The sequence below is a fragment of the Nerophis ophidion genome, linkage group LG17 (assembly GCF_033978795.1).
Source record: "Nerophis ophidion isolate RoL-2023_Sa linkage group LG17, RoL_Noph_v1.0, whole genome shotgun sequence".
Lineage (NCBI taxonomy): Eukaryota > Metazoa > Chordata > Actinopteri > Syngnathiformes > Syngnathidae > Nerophis > Nerophis ophidion.
In genome coordinates, this window is record NC_084627.1 from 36,767,703 (window position 1) to 36,787,473 (window position 19,771).

General features: G+C 37.3%; 1 protein-coding gene across 1 annotated transcript in view; it reads left to right on the forward strand.

Moving 5' to 3' along the window:
* The window catches only part of megf10 (multiple EGF-like-domains 10), a 147,000-nt gene that overhangs the window by 38,026 nt on the left and 89,203 nt on the right, over positions 1–19,771 (forward strand). The window contains exon 5 of the mRNA XM_061876880.1: positions 1,178–1,270. Within this exon, the coding sequence (XP_061732864.1) occupies positions 1,178–1,270 (93 nt within the window). The remainder of the gene's footprint in view (positions 1–1,177; positions 1,271–19,771) is intronic.

Genomic DNA, 19,771 nt, shown 5'->3' on the forward strand with positions numbered 1-19,771 from the left:
AAATCTGGAAAAGAAGAAGTAGAGGAATAATAATGAATAGATAAATTTTGGTGTGGAAAACCAAATGTGTCAATATGAAGATTCCTTTGTTGTATTCCTGCACGGGTTGTCATAATGCACGCAAGATTTTTAATTATTGTCGCATAGGTCAGTGGTTCTCAAATGGGGGTACGCGTACCCCTGGGGGTACTTGAAGGTATGCCAAGGGGTTTGTGAGATTTTTCACAAATATTTTAAAAATAGCAACAATTCAAAAATCCTTTATAAATACATTTATTGAATAATACTTCAACAAAATATGAATATAAGTTCATAAACTGTGAAAAAAAATTACAACAATGCAATATTCAGTGTTGACAGCTAGATTTTTTTGTGGACATGTTCCATAAATATTGAAGTTAAAGATGTATTTTTTTGTGAAGAAATGTTTAGAATTAAGTTCATGAATCCAGATGGATCTCTATTACAATCCCCAGAGGGAACTTTAAGTTGATGATTACTTCTATGTGTAGAAATCCATCCATCCATCCATTTTCTACCGCTTATTCCCTTTTTGGGGCCGCGGGGGGCGCTTGCGCCTATCTCAGCTACAATCGGGCGGAAGGCGGTGTACAACCTGGACAATGTGTAGAAATCCATCCATCCATCCATTTTCTACCGCTTATTCCCTTTCGGGGTCGCGGGGGGCGCTGGCGCCTATCTCAGCTACAATTGGGCGGAAGGCGGGGTACACCCTGGACAAGTCGCCACCTCATCGTTATTTATAATTGAATCACTTGTTTATTTTTCAACACGTTTTTTGTTATTTTTATATCTTTTTTTCCAAATAGTTCAAGAAAAAACACTACAAATGAGCAATATTTTGCACTGTCATACAATTTAATAAATCAGAAACTGATGACGTTGTGCTGTATTTTACCTTTGTATCTCTTTTTTTCAACCAAAATAGCTTTGCTCTGATTAGGGGGTACTTGAATTTAAAAAAATATTCACAGGAAAAAGGTTGAAAACCACTGGCATAGGTTATGTTATCTGAAATAATACCAAGAGGTCTGTTGCAACTCTGCAATTCAGGTTCTCGTACTTGTACGTGTTTTACTTGTGTTTGACTTATTCTGAACATGTATCATGTTTTGCCAGCTCATCTCTCCCTTGTATTCTCTTCCTCGCTTTCCAGCTCAATGCTCAGAGAGCTGTGTTCACGGTCACTGTATGGCCCCCAACACCTGTCAGTGTGAGCCTGGATGGGGGGGCTCCAACTGCTCCAGTGGTAAGTCCTCCAGCTGTTACTGTCTGTGAAGCCACAAGCTTTTGTTTATGTGAGCTTTTCTGTAAAACTTTCCTCAGGGGGAAAGGGGTAAGTATCTTCTTACTGTGTGTCTCCACAACACAGAGACACATGATGCGATTATGAATGCTGTACTTTTGAATGGTTTAAGTATGCAGACATGAATACAGTATACTTTACTGGAGAAGTAGCCAAAGTGAAGCTAAGTTAACATGCTTTCTCATTCAATCCAATCCAATCCAATCCAATCCACTTTATTTATATAGCGCATTTAAACAACAATAACGTTTCCAAAGTGCTGCACAGCCATGTTAAAAAAAATATTAAAAAAACAATATTATGCTCCACCAATGACTGAATAAAAACAAAAAATAAATAAATATAAAACCAATATAAAAAAAGACAATATAAAAACAAATATGATTAAAAACAATTTTAAAGGGTAAAATCAATTAAAACAGTAAAATAGATATCAAAGTGTATAAAAAACACAGAGGACAACAGAGGACAGAGGACCACACAACTCACATAGTGTTAAAAGCCAAAGAATAAAAGTGGGTCTTAAGACGAGACTTAAAACACTCCACTGTAGGATTTTTTTTTTAAATATCGATGTAATCATACTAGTATCAACAAGATACGCTATTTTACTTGGTATCATTACAGTGGATGTCAGGTGTACATCCACCCATGGCATTTGTTTACATTCAGGTGTGTGTTGTATCCTCCTATGTTGTGTAGGTAAACATGTTTATCTATTCCACATTCTGCAGGGATGATACTTGTAAGAAACTCACTTTATTTGTTGACACGGAGGCGAAGATTAGTGATTTAGAAGTAGTTCGCTGCTAGCTCGATAGCCATGTCTTAAAGCACTTCTTCCTGAGGGTGTTTCAGTGTTATAACTTCACTTTTACATTTTTAGGCCAAAATGCGTCCGTTCTCCCTTTTCTGTCTACACACTGTGTCTGCTTGTAAGTACTCCGTGATTGTGCGCTGCCGAACATGCTCGTCTGCTCGTAAAACCATCAATGTCATGATGTGACGACGCGCCATCATGTACTTTTCAAATAGAGTATAGCAGAGTTTTTGATTCATTAGTACTGCAATACTACCCTAGCACCGGTCTTCCGTACAACCTCACTACTTAGGATAGAAGAAACAAACTGAATTGTTAATAGCATCGACTTCATTGTTAATGAGAGTTTGTTGTATTCCAAGTTATAAAAGTGTGCACTGTAAAAATGACAATAAACTTCACGGTAAAATTCTGGCAACTAAGCTGCCAGTTGTTGTTTTTTTACAAAAAAAAAAAAAAAACTTTGGTACTGTTTGTATTTACAGTAATACACTATGACAGGGATGTCAAACTCAAATACAGAGTGGGCCAAAATTTTAAACTGAACAAAGCCGTGGGCCAAGGTTGAACAAATGAACCTTTTAATAGGGACCCAAACAAATTTTGCATTGAATATTTAACAAGCAAGGCTTATATAACTTTATAGTGACATGCAAAATCGAGTTTCAAATAATAATGATAATAATAATAATAATAATAAAAAAATATCAATGGCATATCAAATAAAATTTAAAGAAAAATTTAATGCCTCTTTTCTATTAGCAGCCTTCTGAGGTAAATATCAAAATAAACTTTTTCAACAAGTTAATAATAAATTTGAAAATAAATAACAATATTGAATTAATCAAACATTCAAGCGTTAAAAGTAGGAAGAGAAAGTGCATGAATAAATTGTTAATTATTGCTCAGTTTGCTACACTGATTTGCTTTGACAATGAATATGGAACAAGCAATACTTATATAACTTAATAGTGCAAAATTCAACTTTCAAAAAACAAACGAAAAACATCAATGGTATATTAAAAAAAAATTAAATAAAACATTTAATGCCTCTTTTTTTATTTGCAGCCTTGGTTGCAGAATGGTTGGAAAATGGGGAGGGTTGGCAAGTATGAGTATTAGCGGCGAATGCGGTGTTACAGCGGCTCTGCCGCTGTATAATACCGGTGGGCCAGCTCTAAAGTTAATTTGATATTGCATCAAGGGCCAAATGAAATGGGCCAGAGTTTGACACGCATGCACTATAAGATCAACAACTCTAGATTTTACTGTAAAAGAGTGGTACTGATTTTCCGTTCAATTAATAGTAATATTCCGTTAAAAAAAACACTGCAACTGTTATGATAAAATTCTGGCAACATAGCAGGTTTTTTTTTTTACACTAAAATATATATATATATTTTTTTTTTTTTAAGCAAATTTAAAAAACCCGAATAATAAAATGCTTTATCATGAGCCCAATCCTTATTATTATTTTTTTTAAAAGCATATATCTACAAGTGGCCCTCTAAGGGCAGACAAAAATGAGATGTGGCCTTCAATGAAAACAAGTTTGATACCCCTGGTTTAGAAAAATTAAGGAATTCACTAAAACAAAAGACAAATCATTTGTGAAAAGAGTAAATAAAAGTGACCCAAGGCAACTCCATTGCAGCACGCCACAACAAAGAGTTTGTACTGTTTGTACAACTCTCTATTGATAAGATAGCTATTATTTCAATCCGTAGCAGATATGGTCATTTTCCGTAAGCTTTAAGATTTATTACGGTACTTGAAAAACAGAATTTATCAAAGTTAATTTCCATGAGACAGACCTAAAGTATTTAGAAATTAGTTTTGCAAAATAGGTAGAATCAATTTTATTTTATTTTTTATTATGAGGGGGTCCCTGGAAAATGTTCTCCACTTTAAAAAGGTCTGTGGTCCCACAAAGTTAGAGAACCTCTGCCCCAGATGATGGTTACATCTGGACTTAGTCTGCATTTAATTCTTCAAAGCCCTCCATTAACTGATTTTCAGGTCAGCGGGTCCCAACAATATGTCTGAGGGTCAATTTAATGAGCGACAACAGGAAACGGGGGTAGATGGGTTCCATGGGGAGCATGAATAAAAGCAGAAAATCGCGTGGCCTGAAATGTCCTGGGGCGATAGAGCTCGTGACACTGGACATAGAATAGCAATAAATGCTTTAAATTCAGATCGTGGAATTAAAAAACATCACACATCTTGTAAATCATAAAGAAAGTAGTTTGTGTAAGGTTTCGTGTATTGCTTTGTTGTAAAGATTGACATATATCAGTCCCTTTTTTCGTGAGTGTTGCTGCCTAAAATGCCTTAATTCGTGGCAACATTTTGAGAAAGTTGTGGCAAACGTTACAATATTTTAAGGACCTATTTTTTGGTGTCTAATATTGAGTGAACTGGTGATTTTATGGATAGTTATCAATGTTTTAACTGTAACTTCAAAAAGCAAAGAATGAAAAAAAAAGGGGAAAACAAATACTGTATTGATTTTATACTCGTTTTATACAACACTAGTGCTGTCCCGATACCAATATTTTGGTACTGGTGCTAGTACCAAATTATATCGATACTTTTCGATACTTTTCAATACATTTCGGTACTTTTCGGTACTTTTCTAGAGCTCGTGACACTGGACACAGAATAGCAATACAAGCTTTAAATTTAGATCGCGGAACTAAGAAACATCACACATCCTGTAAATCATAAAGAAAGTAGTTTTTGTAAGGTTTTGTGAATTGCTTTGTTGTAAAGATGGACGCATATCAGTCCCTCCAAGATGTTGCAAACTTTTTTCGTGACTGTCGCGGCCTAAAATGCCGTAATTCGTGGCAGCTTTTTGAGAAAGTTGTGGCAAACGTTACAATGTTTTAAGGGCCAATTTTTTGGTCTCTAATATTTAGTGAACTGGTGATTTTATGGATAGTTATTAATGTTTTAAGTTGTAACTGTAACTTAAAAAAGCACAGAATAAAAATAAAGTGAAAAACAAGTACTGTATTCATATTTTACACGTTTTATACAACACTAGTGCTTTCCTGATACCAATATTTTGGTACTGGTACTAGTACCAAGATTATTTCGATACTCTTCAATACTTTTCGGTACTTTTTTAGAGCTCATGACACTGGACACAGAATAGGAAATACATGTTTTAAATTCAGATCATGGGACTAAGAAACATCACACATCCTGTAAATCATAAAGAAAGTAGTTTTTGTAAGGTTTTGTGAATTGCTTTGTTGTAAAGATGGACATATATCAGTCCCTCCAAGATGTTGCAAACTTTTTTCGTGACTGTTGCGGCCTAAAATGCCGTAATTCGTGGCAGCTTTTTGAGAAAGTTGTGGCAAACGTTACAATGTTTTAAGGGGCTATTTTTTGGTGTTTAATATTGAGTGAACTGGTGATTTTATGGATAGTTATTAATGTTTTAAGTTGTAACTTTAACCTCAAAAGGCACAGAATTAAAAAATACAATAAATGTGGAACAATTACTGTATTGAGATTTTACTCATTTTATACAACACTAGTGCTGTTCTGATACCAATATTTTGGTACCGGTACTAGTACCAAAATCATTTTGATACTTTTCAATACTTTTCAATACTTTTTGGTACTTTTGTAAATAAAGGGGACCACAAAAAATTGCATTATCAGCCTATTTTAACAAAAAATCTTAGAGTACATTGAACATATGTTTCTTATTGCAAGTTTGTCCTTAAATAAAATAGTGAACATACTAAACAACTTGTCTTTTATTAGTAAGTAAACAAACAAAGACTCCTAATTAGTCTGCTGACATATGCAGTAACATATTGTGTCATTTATCATTCTATTATTTTGTCAAAATTATTAAAGACAAGTGGTAGAAAATAAATGTTTAATCCACTTGTTCATTTACCGTTAATATCTGCCTACTTTCTCTTTTAACATGTTCGATCTACACTTTGGTTAACATGTAATAATCACTTGTTCTTCTCTTGTGTGGTACTTTACATTAGTTTTGGATGATTCCACAAATTTGGGTATCAATCCGATACTAAGTAGTTACAGGAGTTACAAGTCCTCATGTTTCCAGGGACATATTTCCTGAGTAAATAAACATAATATACATTTAAAAAAAACGAAAGATGTTGTGATACCAAAAAATATCGATGTAATCATAGTAATATTGACTAGATAAGCTACTGTACTTGGTATCATTACAGTGGATGATTTTCCAATGGCATTTGTTTACATTGTGACGCCGGTGAGCTACGGTGTGTAGTGAAGCATGTTTAGCTATTCCTCGTCCTGCAGGGATTATATTTGCAAGAAACTTACTTTATTTGTCGCCATGGAGGCGAGGATTAGTGATTTAGAAGTAGCTACAACACTGCCGACTGGGGCTGGACTTTAGCCGCTAGCTAGCTGGCCATGTCTTAAAGCACCTCATACTGAGGGCATTCCAGTGTTATAACTTCACCTTTATCCTTAGTTTTTAAGCCAAAATGTGTCCGTTCTCCATTTTCTGTATACTCACTGTGTCTGCTAGTAAATACACTGTGATTGTGCACTGCCGAACATGCTCCTCTGCTCGTAAAATCAGCAATGTCACGATGTGAAGGCGCGCTGTCATGCCCGGGAACCGGCACTTTTCAGAGGCGGTATAGTACTGAATATGATTCATTAGTATCGCGGTACTATACTACATTACATTACCATACAACTCTATACAACCCTGACTTAAAAGTAGACACTAGATGGCAGGATAAGATGATCTCGGGCCCAGAGAAGCCGGCGGCGTTTCTAGATGTTGTTGATAAATGGCTTTCGCTTTGCATAGTAGAGCTTTAACTTGCACTTACAGATGTAGCGACGAACTGTATTTAGTGACAGTGGTTTTCTGAAGTGTTCCTGAGCCCATGTGGTGGTATCCTTTAGAGCAGGGCTGTCCAAAGTGCGGCCCGGGGGCCATTTGCGGCCCGCAGGTGATTTTTTAACTGCCCCACGGCACATTTTAAAAATACTATGGAAATCAATCAATCAATCAATCAATGTTTACTTATATAGCCCTAAATCACTAGTGTCTCAAAGGGCTGCACAAACCACCATGACATCCTCGGTAGGCCCACATAAGGGCAAGGAAAACTCACACCCAGTGGGACGTCGGTGACAATGATGACTATGAGAACCTTAGAGAGGAGGAAAGCAATGGATGTCGAGCGGGTCTAACATGATACTGTGAAAGTTCAATCCACAATGGATCCAACACAGTCGCGAAAGTCCAGTCCAAAGCGGATCCAACACAGCAGCGAGAGTCCCGTTCACAGCGGAGCCAGCAGGAAACCATCCCAAGCGGAGGCGGATCAGCAGCGCAGAGATGTCCCCAGCCGATACACAGGCAAGCAGTACATGGCCACCGGATCGGATCGGACCCCCTCCACAAGGGAGAGTGGGACATAGAAGAAAAAGAAAAGAAACGGCAGATCAACTGGTCTAAAAAGGGAGTCTATTTAAAGGCTAGAGTATACAAATGAGTTTTAAGGTGAGACTTAAATGCTTCTACTGAATTTAAAACATAAATTCTAAATTTAAAACATAAAAAGTGGTATAAAAGAGCAAACAGGTGAAATGTAACAAGAACATGTTGCAATGTTTACTCTAATAACACAAAGCTGCCATGCAGGCTGTTTCTTTCTTTTTAAAAAAAAAAATTGTGAAACAAAATCAATTATGATTTATTGACCAATTCAAGGCTCCAATTGCGTCACATTAAATATTCCACTTTGAGATATTTTTGGGGGCAAATGTTTCATATGTTGTGTTTGCCATATAAAAAACTGAGCTGTTTTTTTTCAAAGAAGGGCCTAAAACGAACAAACAAAAAACATAAACTACAAAAAAACGTATAATCGACGAATAGATCTGAAGTTGATCTCGAGACCATTGTGTTTAAAGTAAACGGTAAAAAAAAAAAATTTTTTTTTTTTTTTTTAACACTTTAATGAGTAGGACCCTATAGGACCAGTGTGTTTTGTTTTTAAGTGTCATTGGACAAAAAATAATAGTGAATTAAAATCAATGGTGTTATGAGTTGTTGACCTTTTTACGGCTCCAATTATATAATCTCAAATATTTTACTTAAAAATTTTATCGGGTGAAAATATTGCATACTTTTTGTTTTTTACCATAAAAAAACATGGTTTTCTTTGACAAAAAGAGCATACAACTTAAATCTTTAAAAACTTCATATTGACAGATAATGTCGACCGAGAGATTTAAAACTTGAATAATAATAACACTGAATAATGACACATTTTTAACATTTCATTTTTACCAAAACCCTTTGGGGTCCCCGGGATCAAGCCTGAGTGGAGGACTAAATGTATATTTTATATTCATATTCAAGGGACGGCGTGGCGCAGTGGGAGAGTGGCCGTGCGCAACCCGAGCGTCCCTGGTTCAATTCCCACCTAGTACCAACCTCGTCACGTCCGTTGTGTCCTGAGCAAGACACTTCACCCTTGCTCCTGATGGGTGCTGGTTGGCGCCTTGCATGGCAGCTCCCTCCATCAGTGTGTGAATGTGTGTGTGAATGGGTAAATGTGGAAGTAGTATCAAAGCGCTTTGAGTACCTTGAAGGTAGAAAAGCGCTATACAAGTACAACCCATTTATCATTTTATTTTATTATATGTTGTATTGGTTTTTAAAATAAATGGCCTCTTGCTTGGTTTGATTTTTCAGTGGAAAAAGTTTGGACACCCCTGCTTTAGAGATTCTTGTCGGTTTTTGATACAGTGCGGTCTGAGGGATCGAAGGTCACGGTCATTCAATGTTGGTTTCCGGCCATGCCGCTTACGTGGAGTTATTTCTCCAGATTCTCTGCACCTTTTGATGATATTATGGACCGTAGATGTTGAAATCCCTAAATTTCTTGCAGTTGCACTTTGAGAAACGTTGTTCTTAAACTGTTTGACTATTTGCTCATGCAGTTGTGGACAAAGGTGTGTACCTCGCCCCATCCTTTCTTGTGAAAGACTGTGCATTTTTTGGGAAGCTGTTTTTATACCAAATCATGTCACCCACCTGTTCCCAATTAGCCTGCACACCTGTGGGATGTTCCAAATAAGTGTTTGATGAGCATTCCTCAACTTTATCAGTATTCATTGCCACCTTTCCCAACTTCTTTGTCATGTGCTGCTGGCATCAAATTCTAAAGTTAATGATTATTTGCACGAACAAAAAATATTTATCAGTTTGAACATAAAATATGTTGTCTTTGTGTCACAGTTAGTTGGTGACGAACCCCAAGATGCAGAGGAGGAGGCAGGCATAGAATAAGGAAACATGGTTTTAATATAAAATGCTAGAACAAAACTAAACAAAGGGAACAAACAAAAAGCACACATGTGGGCGGGTAACAATCTAAGGGAGCTAGAAAACAAAAAGGAACTTTAGCATGGAAAACAGAAGTCGTACTTGTACTTAGAAAACAAACTGGAAGCAGGGAACAAAAGACAGTCAGCTAAAAACCACTATCAAACATAGCTTACCGCAACGCTGCATTGACACGACAAGATAGGTAGCAATGAGAAGTGCGACATTCAATACAATAATCCAGCAGCGACTGGATGGGAAGACAGGTCTAAATAGAAGCGGACTGATTGACACCAGGTGTGGCCAGGTGCCAATCAGCCGCAGCTGAGGGGGAACACAGCACTCAGGGAGAAAGACAGGAAACCAACAAAATAAGTGCACTTCACACACACAGAGGAAACAAAGATAAATGCAGAGGAAAAAACTAAAACATAGTCAAACAGTCTGACACTTTGTAGCATATTCAACTGAATATGGGTTGAAAATGGTTTGCAAATCATTGTATTCCGTTTATATTTACATCTAACACAATTTCCCAATTCTTATGGAAACGGGGTTTGTAGAAATAATAACATTAATAATTATAGGCGCCAGCGCCTCCCCGCGACCCCAAAAAAAGAATAAGCGGTAGAAAATGGATGGATGGATGGATGGAATCATAGTTACAGAAAGAAACAACACCAAAGGCGTCTGTTTTATACCGATGGCGTATTGGCGGCTGTAGCCTGCGGGCCGGTTCTAATGCTAATCAAATATCATCCGGGGGGACATAGAAAGTTAATCTGCGGGCCAGATTTGGCCCCCGGGCCTTGATTTTGACACCCCTGGTTTATGACATCATGCAAGGCCTACCCGTTGAAAGTGTGTGCGCTGGTGAAATAGTTTTATTGTGATGTCAGCCAAGCTCGGTTTGGGAAAGTGCTGGAAGACTACAGATGTTCCCCCCCCCCCCCCCTCACCGTGAATCCTCTGTACCAATGAGAAAATAGTTTCTCATGAGTGCACCATGCCTTGTAGCTTGGGTAATCACCAACTCCATGAAAAAAAAAAAAAAAACACTTACGGTCCTGTTCTCCTCTTAGCCCACCCCCATTCCACCCCTTTTGTTCAGGTTCAGTGAGAAAAAAATTAAACAAAACAAAACAAAAAACAGAAGCGAAAATGTAGTAAATGGAGCAAAACTTGACATTATTGCAATATTGGAATTATGACAACATTGTGTGTCGACTTAATTTACTGTTCCAACCATAATTAACAATTAGTTCGACATAACCCACTTGAATGGGGAGAAGAATAATGAAAAAGCTGTTTTCAGACAAGCCAATGAGACCCCTGAAGCTTCCGGAGTTTGGCCTTTCTTTAATCTAGGTCAAGTTTCACAAGGCTACCACAGTGGTGGACTTGAATGCAGGAGGGTTTTACATGTGCATGTTAGTATCTCTATTCTCCTCTTCCTCTTTGTCTGTGGTCGCCACACAAACCAGACTGCCTGAGGAAAAGGAGGTATGGGCTTTTTTTTTTTTTTATCAGGTCAAAGTGAAGCAGAATGAAAGGCGCTTGTTAATCACTTGAACAGCTTCCGAATGGTGGACTTGCTGGCATGGTCGTGTGATTAGCATTCTGGGCGTTTACATTCCCAGGCTGAGTTTATTTAGTGGAAAAGAAGATGTGATCCGATAAAAAAACTTAAGGATAACATTTTTAAATAAACATTGATTGATATATATATATATATATATATATATATATATATATATATATATATATATATATATATATATATATATATATATATATATATATACGTATATATATATATATATATACGTATATATATATATATATGTATATATATATACGTATATATATATATATATATATATATATATATATATATATATATATGTATATATATATATATACATATATGTGTGTATGTATATACATATATACAGTATATATATACATATACACATATATGTATGTATATACATATATATATACATATACATATATATTTATGTATATACATATATATATATATACACACTCACACACACACACACACACACACACACACACACACACACACACACACACACACACACACACTTATGTCTACCTCATTAGGAACACCCTTTCTAGATATATAAAGATGTGTATTTACAACATTAATAATATAGACAAACTATGCAAATATAAAAAAGGAAAAAAGTAAGCTTTTACTTAATTTTTGGGGGGAATTTTTGGTTTGTAATTGTTTTTTACAGTAATCTTCATTATATACTTCAACCAATTACTCTATGTCTCTATAGTCATTTTTTAATTTTTTTTATTTATTTTGGCCATAGGGGGCGCATTTCAAATTCTTAAACACACTTGTTATTACATATGTTTGCCAGAGCGGGAGCACTAAAACATTTTTACACACACTTGTTATTTCATATGTTGACCAGAGGGGGAGCACTTTTAAAACCGACACGCAGTCAATTTGAAAAATCCCTCCTTTTTGGGGCCCAACCATAATTTTGATAGATTTCACCACCAGGGGTGCAAATGAGACATTCTCTATTAGATGCAATGGTTTTCCATATTGGGACCTCGATTTATGTCCTAACTTCTTTACCGGTCCTCATATTGGAGGTACTTTTCCTTGTTGATGTCACGAGAAGGGTAGAAATACAAGAACACACACACACACACGCACACACACACACACACACACACACACACACACACACACACGCACACACACACACACACACACACACACACACACACACACACACACACACACACACACACACACACACACACCCACACACACACACACACACTCTCTCTAACACATACTTACCAATTCTGCAACGAGCTTACTTTAAAAACAAGGACAATTAAAAAAAATGCTGTGTGTGTGTGTTGGCAGATGCCTCCTCAGTCTTCATGACAGTTGGCGCGTGCAACTGTTGTAGGCGGGCCCTCGTACTCCACAATATTTGCTCGGTTGCAGATTTGGGGTTATTGACACCCAGTTTTTTGTTGTTGTTGTTGTTGTTAGTTGTGGACTTTCCGGCTTGCTCTTCCGGGCATTTCGGACATGACTTGTTCTAGTGATGACTGAGATGGTAGAGGAGGCGGATGAAGATGGCTTGGTTCTTGTCGAGAAAGCCACCTGCACTACGGTTCTACCCGAAGGTCACAGAAAAAAAAAGGTTAAAATAGAGGAAATTAACATTAACTCGCAAAATGTATTTCGGTACTTTTTGGTACTTTTACGTACTTTTCTAAATAAAGGTGACCACAAGAAATTGCATTATTGGCTTCATTTTAACAAAAAAAATCTTAGGGTACATTAAACATATGTTTCTTATTGCAAGTTTGTCCTTAAATAAAATAGTGTTCAAAAACTAGACAACTTGTCTTTTATTAGTAAGTAAACAAACAAAGACTCCTAATTAGTCTGCTGACATATGCAGTAACATATTGTGTCATTTCCCCTTCTAATATTTTGTCAACATTATTAAGGACAAGTGGTAAAAAATGTATTATTATTCTACTTTTTCATTTACTGTTAATATCTGGTTATTTTCTCTTTTAACATGTTCTATCTACACTTCTGTTAAAATGTAATAATCACTAATTCTTCTGTTGTTTGATACTTTACATTAGTTTTGGATGATACCACACATTTAGGTATCAATATGATTGATAGATAGATAGATAGAAAGTACTTTATTGATTCCTTCAGGAGAGTTCCTTCAGGAAAATACCAAGTAGTAACAGTATCATACATTGATACTGTTATTCATGTGTCCAGGGACATATTTCCTGAGTTTATGAACATAATATAAATACAATTTAAAAAAAAACGAAAAACGATGTGATGCCAAAAAATATTGACGTAATCATAGTAGGATCCACTCGATACGCTCCTGTACTTGGTACCATCACAGTGGATGTTAGCTAGCTAGCCATGTCTTAAAGCACCTCTTCCTGAGGGCATTTCAGTGTTATAACTTCACCTTTATCGTTAGTTTTTAAGCCAAAACACGTCCGTTCTCCCTTTTCTGTCTCCACACTGTGTCTGCTTGTAAGCACTCCATGATTGTGTGCTGCCGAACATGCTCTTCGTCTGCTCGTAAAACCAGCAATGACACGGCGTGACGACGATGCGGGCTCAGGGGGGTGCGGGACCGGTACTTTTAAGAGGCAGTATAGTACTGAATATGCTTCATTAGTACTGCGGTACTGTACTAATACCGGTATACCGTACAATCCAAATATATATATATATATATATATATATATATATATATATATATATATATATATATATATATATATATATATATGTATATATATATACCACGGTATCGAGCACTATTCTCTGGATAATCTAATTAAGACATATATATATATATATATATATATATATATATATATATATATATATATATATATACATATATATATATATATATATATATATATATATATATATATATATATATATATATTCCAAAGACATGCACCTGGGGATAGGTTGATTGGCAACACAAACAAATTGGCCCTAGTGTGTGAATGTGAGTGTGAATGTTGTCTGTCTATCTGTGTTGGCCCTGCGATGAGGTGGCGACTTGTCCAGGGTGTACCCCGCCTTCCGCCCGATTGTAGCTGAGATAGGCGCCAGCGCCCCCCGCAACCCCGAAAGGGAATAAGCGGTAGAAAATGGATGGATGGATATATATATCTATATATATATATATATGTATATATATATTAGGGGTGGGCAAATTAATGCGTTAATTATGAGTTAACTCATCAATCTATTAACGCCGACAATTATTTTATCGCACATTTGCGTATGTTGTTTACATGCTTTTATTTTGTTAACGCCTTTTCTTAACAAGATGCCGTTGCCCGGCGTCGAGGTGCTCTTGGTAAAGATGGAACATTTGGTAAAAATACCGGACAATTCTGCAAATTTCATGGCTGGCTTACAGTGTGGTCACTCCAGGATCACTTACGACCGCCAGACAATTCTGAATGTAGATAGATCGGGCCGTTTTGGACTGAATGACGCATGCTTGCTAGACCGGCTAGCTAGCATGGGAATACTTTGCCGGCTACATCCAGCGGCCTGTGAAGCAGCGGAGTATATGTGTTGTCTGTCTATGTATGAATAATGCAGACGAGGAGTGTTTGCTGAGTTCTTAACGTTTACTTTCAGAGCGTGCATATCACAACATACAAGATGCCGTCATGGCGACACAACCTATACCGGGCTACCGCGCATGCTCGTCACTCCTGTTGCATGCTGGGTAGGGTAGTTCTTTTATTTCCTGGCTCATAACATCACAATATAGTACCATGTATATGATGCGATCAGTTTATCAAAGCACCAAGCAAACAAACGGAAAATTACCATCATATCAATTCCTAGATATGGTCATGATTATTTTAAGTGCACTACGCAGAATAAACACAACATTATTAATATTGCTGCTACGGATTATTTGATCAAAAATTCCCTAAAACAGCCACTACCTATAATTTGGGTTTTTTAAACATAAGATACCTGATAAAAAAAAATGTTTCTGCTGTTACCTCAGAAATTGCCTGTTCAGATGTTATGATTGTGGCTCAGAGATTTGTATGTAGATTATATTTATTTTCCATAACAAACAGGATAACTTAAATACCCTGGCAGTGGTAGTAATAATCTTAAATGTTTGTATTTACATTTTTTGAGTTGATTTTCATAAAATATGATATTTAACTGCTACTGTTTAACAGGGACTGATTTAAATTGTGTTTGCACAACAAATGTTTTGGCGCTTTTGTTCATGTGGGGGAATATTCCAATAAAGGTGCACTACACACTACTTTTGAATTAATTATTGGGCTTTGCGTATACAATGCAGTTAATTGCGATTAATCAGAGAAATAGTGCGATTAACTCCGATTAAAATGTTTAATCGTTGCCCAGCCCTAATATATATATATATATATATATATATATATATATATATCCATCCATCATCTTCCGCTTATCCGAGGTCGGGTCACGGGGGCAGCAGCCTAAGCAGGAGAGCCCAGACTTCCCTCTCCCCAGCCACTTCGTCTACCCCTTCCCAGGGGATCCCGAGGCGTTCCCAGGCCAGCCGGGAGACATAGTCTTCCCAACGTGTCCTGGGTCTTCTCCGTGGCCTCCTACCGGTTGGACGTGCCCTCAACACCTCCCTAGGGAGGCTTTCGGGTGGCAGCCTGACCAGATGCCCGAGCCACCTCATCTGTCTCCTCTCGGTGTGGAGGAGCAGCGGCTTTACTTTGAGTTCCTCCCGGATGGCAGAGCTTCTCACCATATCTCTAACCATGAATTGATTAACGTGGACCCCGACTTAAACAAGTTGAAAAACTTATTCGGGTGTTACCATTTAGTGGTCAATTGTACGGAATATGTACTGTACTGTGCAATCTACTAATAAAAGTATCAATCAATCAATCAATCAAGGGAGAGCCCCGCCACACGGCGGGGGAAACTCATTTCGGCCACTTGTACCCGTGATCTTATCCTTTCGGTCATGACCCAAAGCTCATAACCATAGGTGAGGATGGGAACTTAGATCGACCGGTATATTGAGAGCTTTGCCTTCCGGCTCAGCTCCTTCTTCACCACAACGGATCGGTACAACATCCGCATTACTAAAGACGCCGCACCGGTCCGCCTGTCGATCTCACGATCCACTCTTCCCCCACTCGTGAACAAGACTCCTAGGTACTTGAACTCTTCCACTTGGGGCAGGGTCTCCTCCCCAACCCGGAGATGGCACTCCACCCTTTTCCGGGCTAGAACCATGGACTCGGACTTGGAGGTGCTGATTCTCATTCCGTTCGCTTCACACTCGGCTGCGAACCGATCCAGTGAGAGCTGAAGATCCCGGCCAGATGAAGCCATCAGGACCACATCATCTGCAAAAAGCAGAGACCTAATCCCGCGGCCACCAAACCGGAACACCTCAACGCCTTGACTGTGCCTAGAAATTCTGTCCATAAAAGGTATGAACAGAATCGGTGACAAAGAACAGCCAACCCTCACTGGAAACGTGTCCGACTTACTGCCGGCAATGCGGACCAAGCTCTGACACTAATCATACAGGGAGCTGACCGCCACAATAAGACAGTCCGGTACCCCATACTCTCTGAGCACTCCCCACAGGACTTCCCGAGGGACACGGTCGAATGCCTGATCCAAGTCCACAAAGCACATGTACATGTATATATACAATATATATATATATATATATTGTATATCCTTTGGTTTATCCGTTATACAGTGCTAAATACCAGGTTAGCGGAATATACGTTTGGTCAAAAAAACACAGAGGTTATTTCATCCTGACAAGCCTGTTTCGCAGGTTTCCCTGCTCTTTAGGAGATCCCTGAAGAGCTTATAGGGATGAAATAGCTTCTGGGTTTTTTCCTGACCGAACTTGGGTACTGATTAATGCGAAGGGCTACCAGCTTGATACACACTTTAAAAAATTACCAGAAATAGCCAATTTGCTCAATTTACCTTTAATAAAAAAAAAAAAAAAAAAAAAAAAAATATATATATATATATATATATATATATATATATATATATATATATATATATATATATATATATATATATATATATCACTATCCCCTGAACTTAATAGAGAGCTTTGCAGTCGAGTCCTATAATGAAAGTTTTGGTGGTCAGTCACCATGTATTTAGCCTCTAATCAATGTCGAGTGCAGTGGCCTTTCCTATCTGTGTTCTGTGAGGGACATGTGTTTGTTTATTGTATCCCCAAAGCAAGAATTCTGAGTGATGCGATCTGATTCATTAATTTGGTTGCTTGGGGTCACTGCCCACCACACCGCGTTGGAAGTTATTCTGAGCTTCATGTCCATTCCAGATGTCCAGGACTTGATTTCTGCACACAAACAGATTTGAAAGTGATGCGCATGAGCAAAGCTCAGTGTTTACCCAGGGAATTAATTGATTGATTTCACACTATAAGAAAATGTGCATTGGTGTTATTATTCTTTCAATCTTTCTTGAGGCCCTCCAAAAAATAAAAGACGCAACTGACTTGTAACAGAGTAAAAATAAAAATAAAAGCGTGGCCTTACAATTTAGAGATAACATACTGTTTAAATTGATTTTGTTCTGGCTATAGAGTTCAATTTAAGTTTCGGCACCAGAGGCTGGATATCCCTATCTCCTAACTGTGCACACTCTCCATTGAATCGTCGCTGTAAAGAAACCTTTGTGTTCATGAAGTTACACCCTCACATGTGCTGAATCTTGCCTTCCGGCTCTTTTTTCTTTATGAAGTCCGACTATAGCCAAAGTGTTGTTGGGTTAGGCATTGTGTAGATTTTAAAAATGAAAGACTTAAAATTACTGAATCCATTAATATGCTTCTTAAACTGTAATTTGAGTTATCTATGGAGCACTTTGTGATGTGGACAAGAAAGTAAACATTGTGTGTGGCTAATGAAATGTGCATGAACTGGGGGAAAATGATTAATAGCAATACATCTGTGTCCAAACTTAATCACTAACACTTTATTTTGGCTTCTGGCAAGTAATGCAACAACAACAATGATTCTCCACACTCATTTGTTCCATGGTTGTCCTCTTTCGTCTACCGCTTTCATCTCAAATGTTGTCACTATATTAGTACTAGACATGCTTTAAGCTTGAAGAAAAACTTAGACTTGCAGTTTAAATGAACTGAAACCAGCTGGAGAACTCAACATTTCGAAGTACTGTACTAGAACGGAAAGAAAACATGACCAAAAATCTACACAACTGTGAATTTTACATGAAACGGACTACACTTGACGATTAGTTTAGCTGGTATGAGTTCTGCATATGCAAGTAATTTTGTTATGCAAATTAGCACCGCATTTAGGACGTAAAACAGTAGAATATAAAAAACAAAAACCAATGCTGTTTAGATTGAATGAAACTCTGAATTTTGAAATACTGTACCGGAAGAGAAAGTAAACATGACCAAAAATCTACACTGAACCATTGTTGGGTTGTTTTTCAATGAGTAGCTGGTGTGAGTTCTGCATATGCAAGTAATTTTGTTATACAAATTAGCACCGCATTTGGGACGTAAAACAGTAGAATATAAAAAAAAGAAATGCAGTTTAAATTGACTGAAACCAGACTGGAGAACTCAACATTTCGAAATACAGTACTGGAAGGGAAAGAAAACATGACTAAAAATCTACACAACTGTGAATTTTACATGGAACGGACTACACTTGACGTCTAGTTTAGTTGTGTGTGTTCTGCATAGGCAAGTAATTTTGTTATGCAAATTGGCACCGCATTTATGACGTAAAACAGTAAAATATTTTAAAAAATGCAGTATATATTGACTGAAACCAGACTGGAGAATTCAACATTTCGAAATACTGTACTGGAAAGGAAAGAAAACATGACCAAAAATATACACAACTGTGAATTTTACACGAAACGGACTACACTTAACATCTAGTTTAGCTGGTGTGAGTTCTGGGTTAAATTTTTGAGTAATTCTTATGAAGAGTAATCAATTTTTTGGGTTATAAGGGTGTTTTATGAGGGTTATATTTTAACTGAATTTCAGGGTTTTCCAAACTATGAACCATTGTTGGGTTGCTTTTCAATAAGGGTGAGAATCCTGCATATGCAAGTAATTTTGTTATACAAATTAGCACTGCATTTAGGATGTAAAACAGTAAAATATAAAAAAGAAATGCAGTTTAAATTGACTGAAACCAGACTGGAGGACTCAACATTTCGAAATACTGTACTGGAAGGGAAAGAAAACATGACCAAAAATCAACACAACTGTGAATTTTACATGAAACGGACTACACTTGACATGTAGTTTAGCTGGTGGGAGTTCTGGGTCAAATTTTTGAGTTATTTTTATGGAGAGTAATCCCTTTTTTGGGTTATAAGGGTATTATTTTAACCCGATTTCAGGGTTTTCAAAACTATGAAACATTGTTGGGTTGTTTTTCAATGAGTAGCTGGTGTGAGTTCTGCATATGCAAGTAATTTTGTTATGCAAATTGGCACCGCGGGCTTCACGGTGGGAGAGGGGTAAGTGCGTCTGCCTCACAATACGAAGTTCCTGCAGTCCTGGGTTCAAATCCAGGCTCGGGATCTTTCTGTGTGGAGTTTGCATGTTCTCCCCGT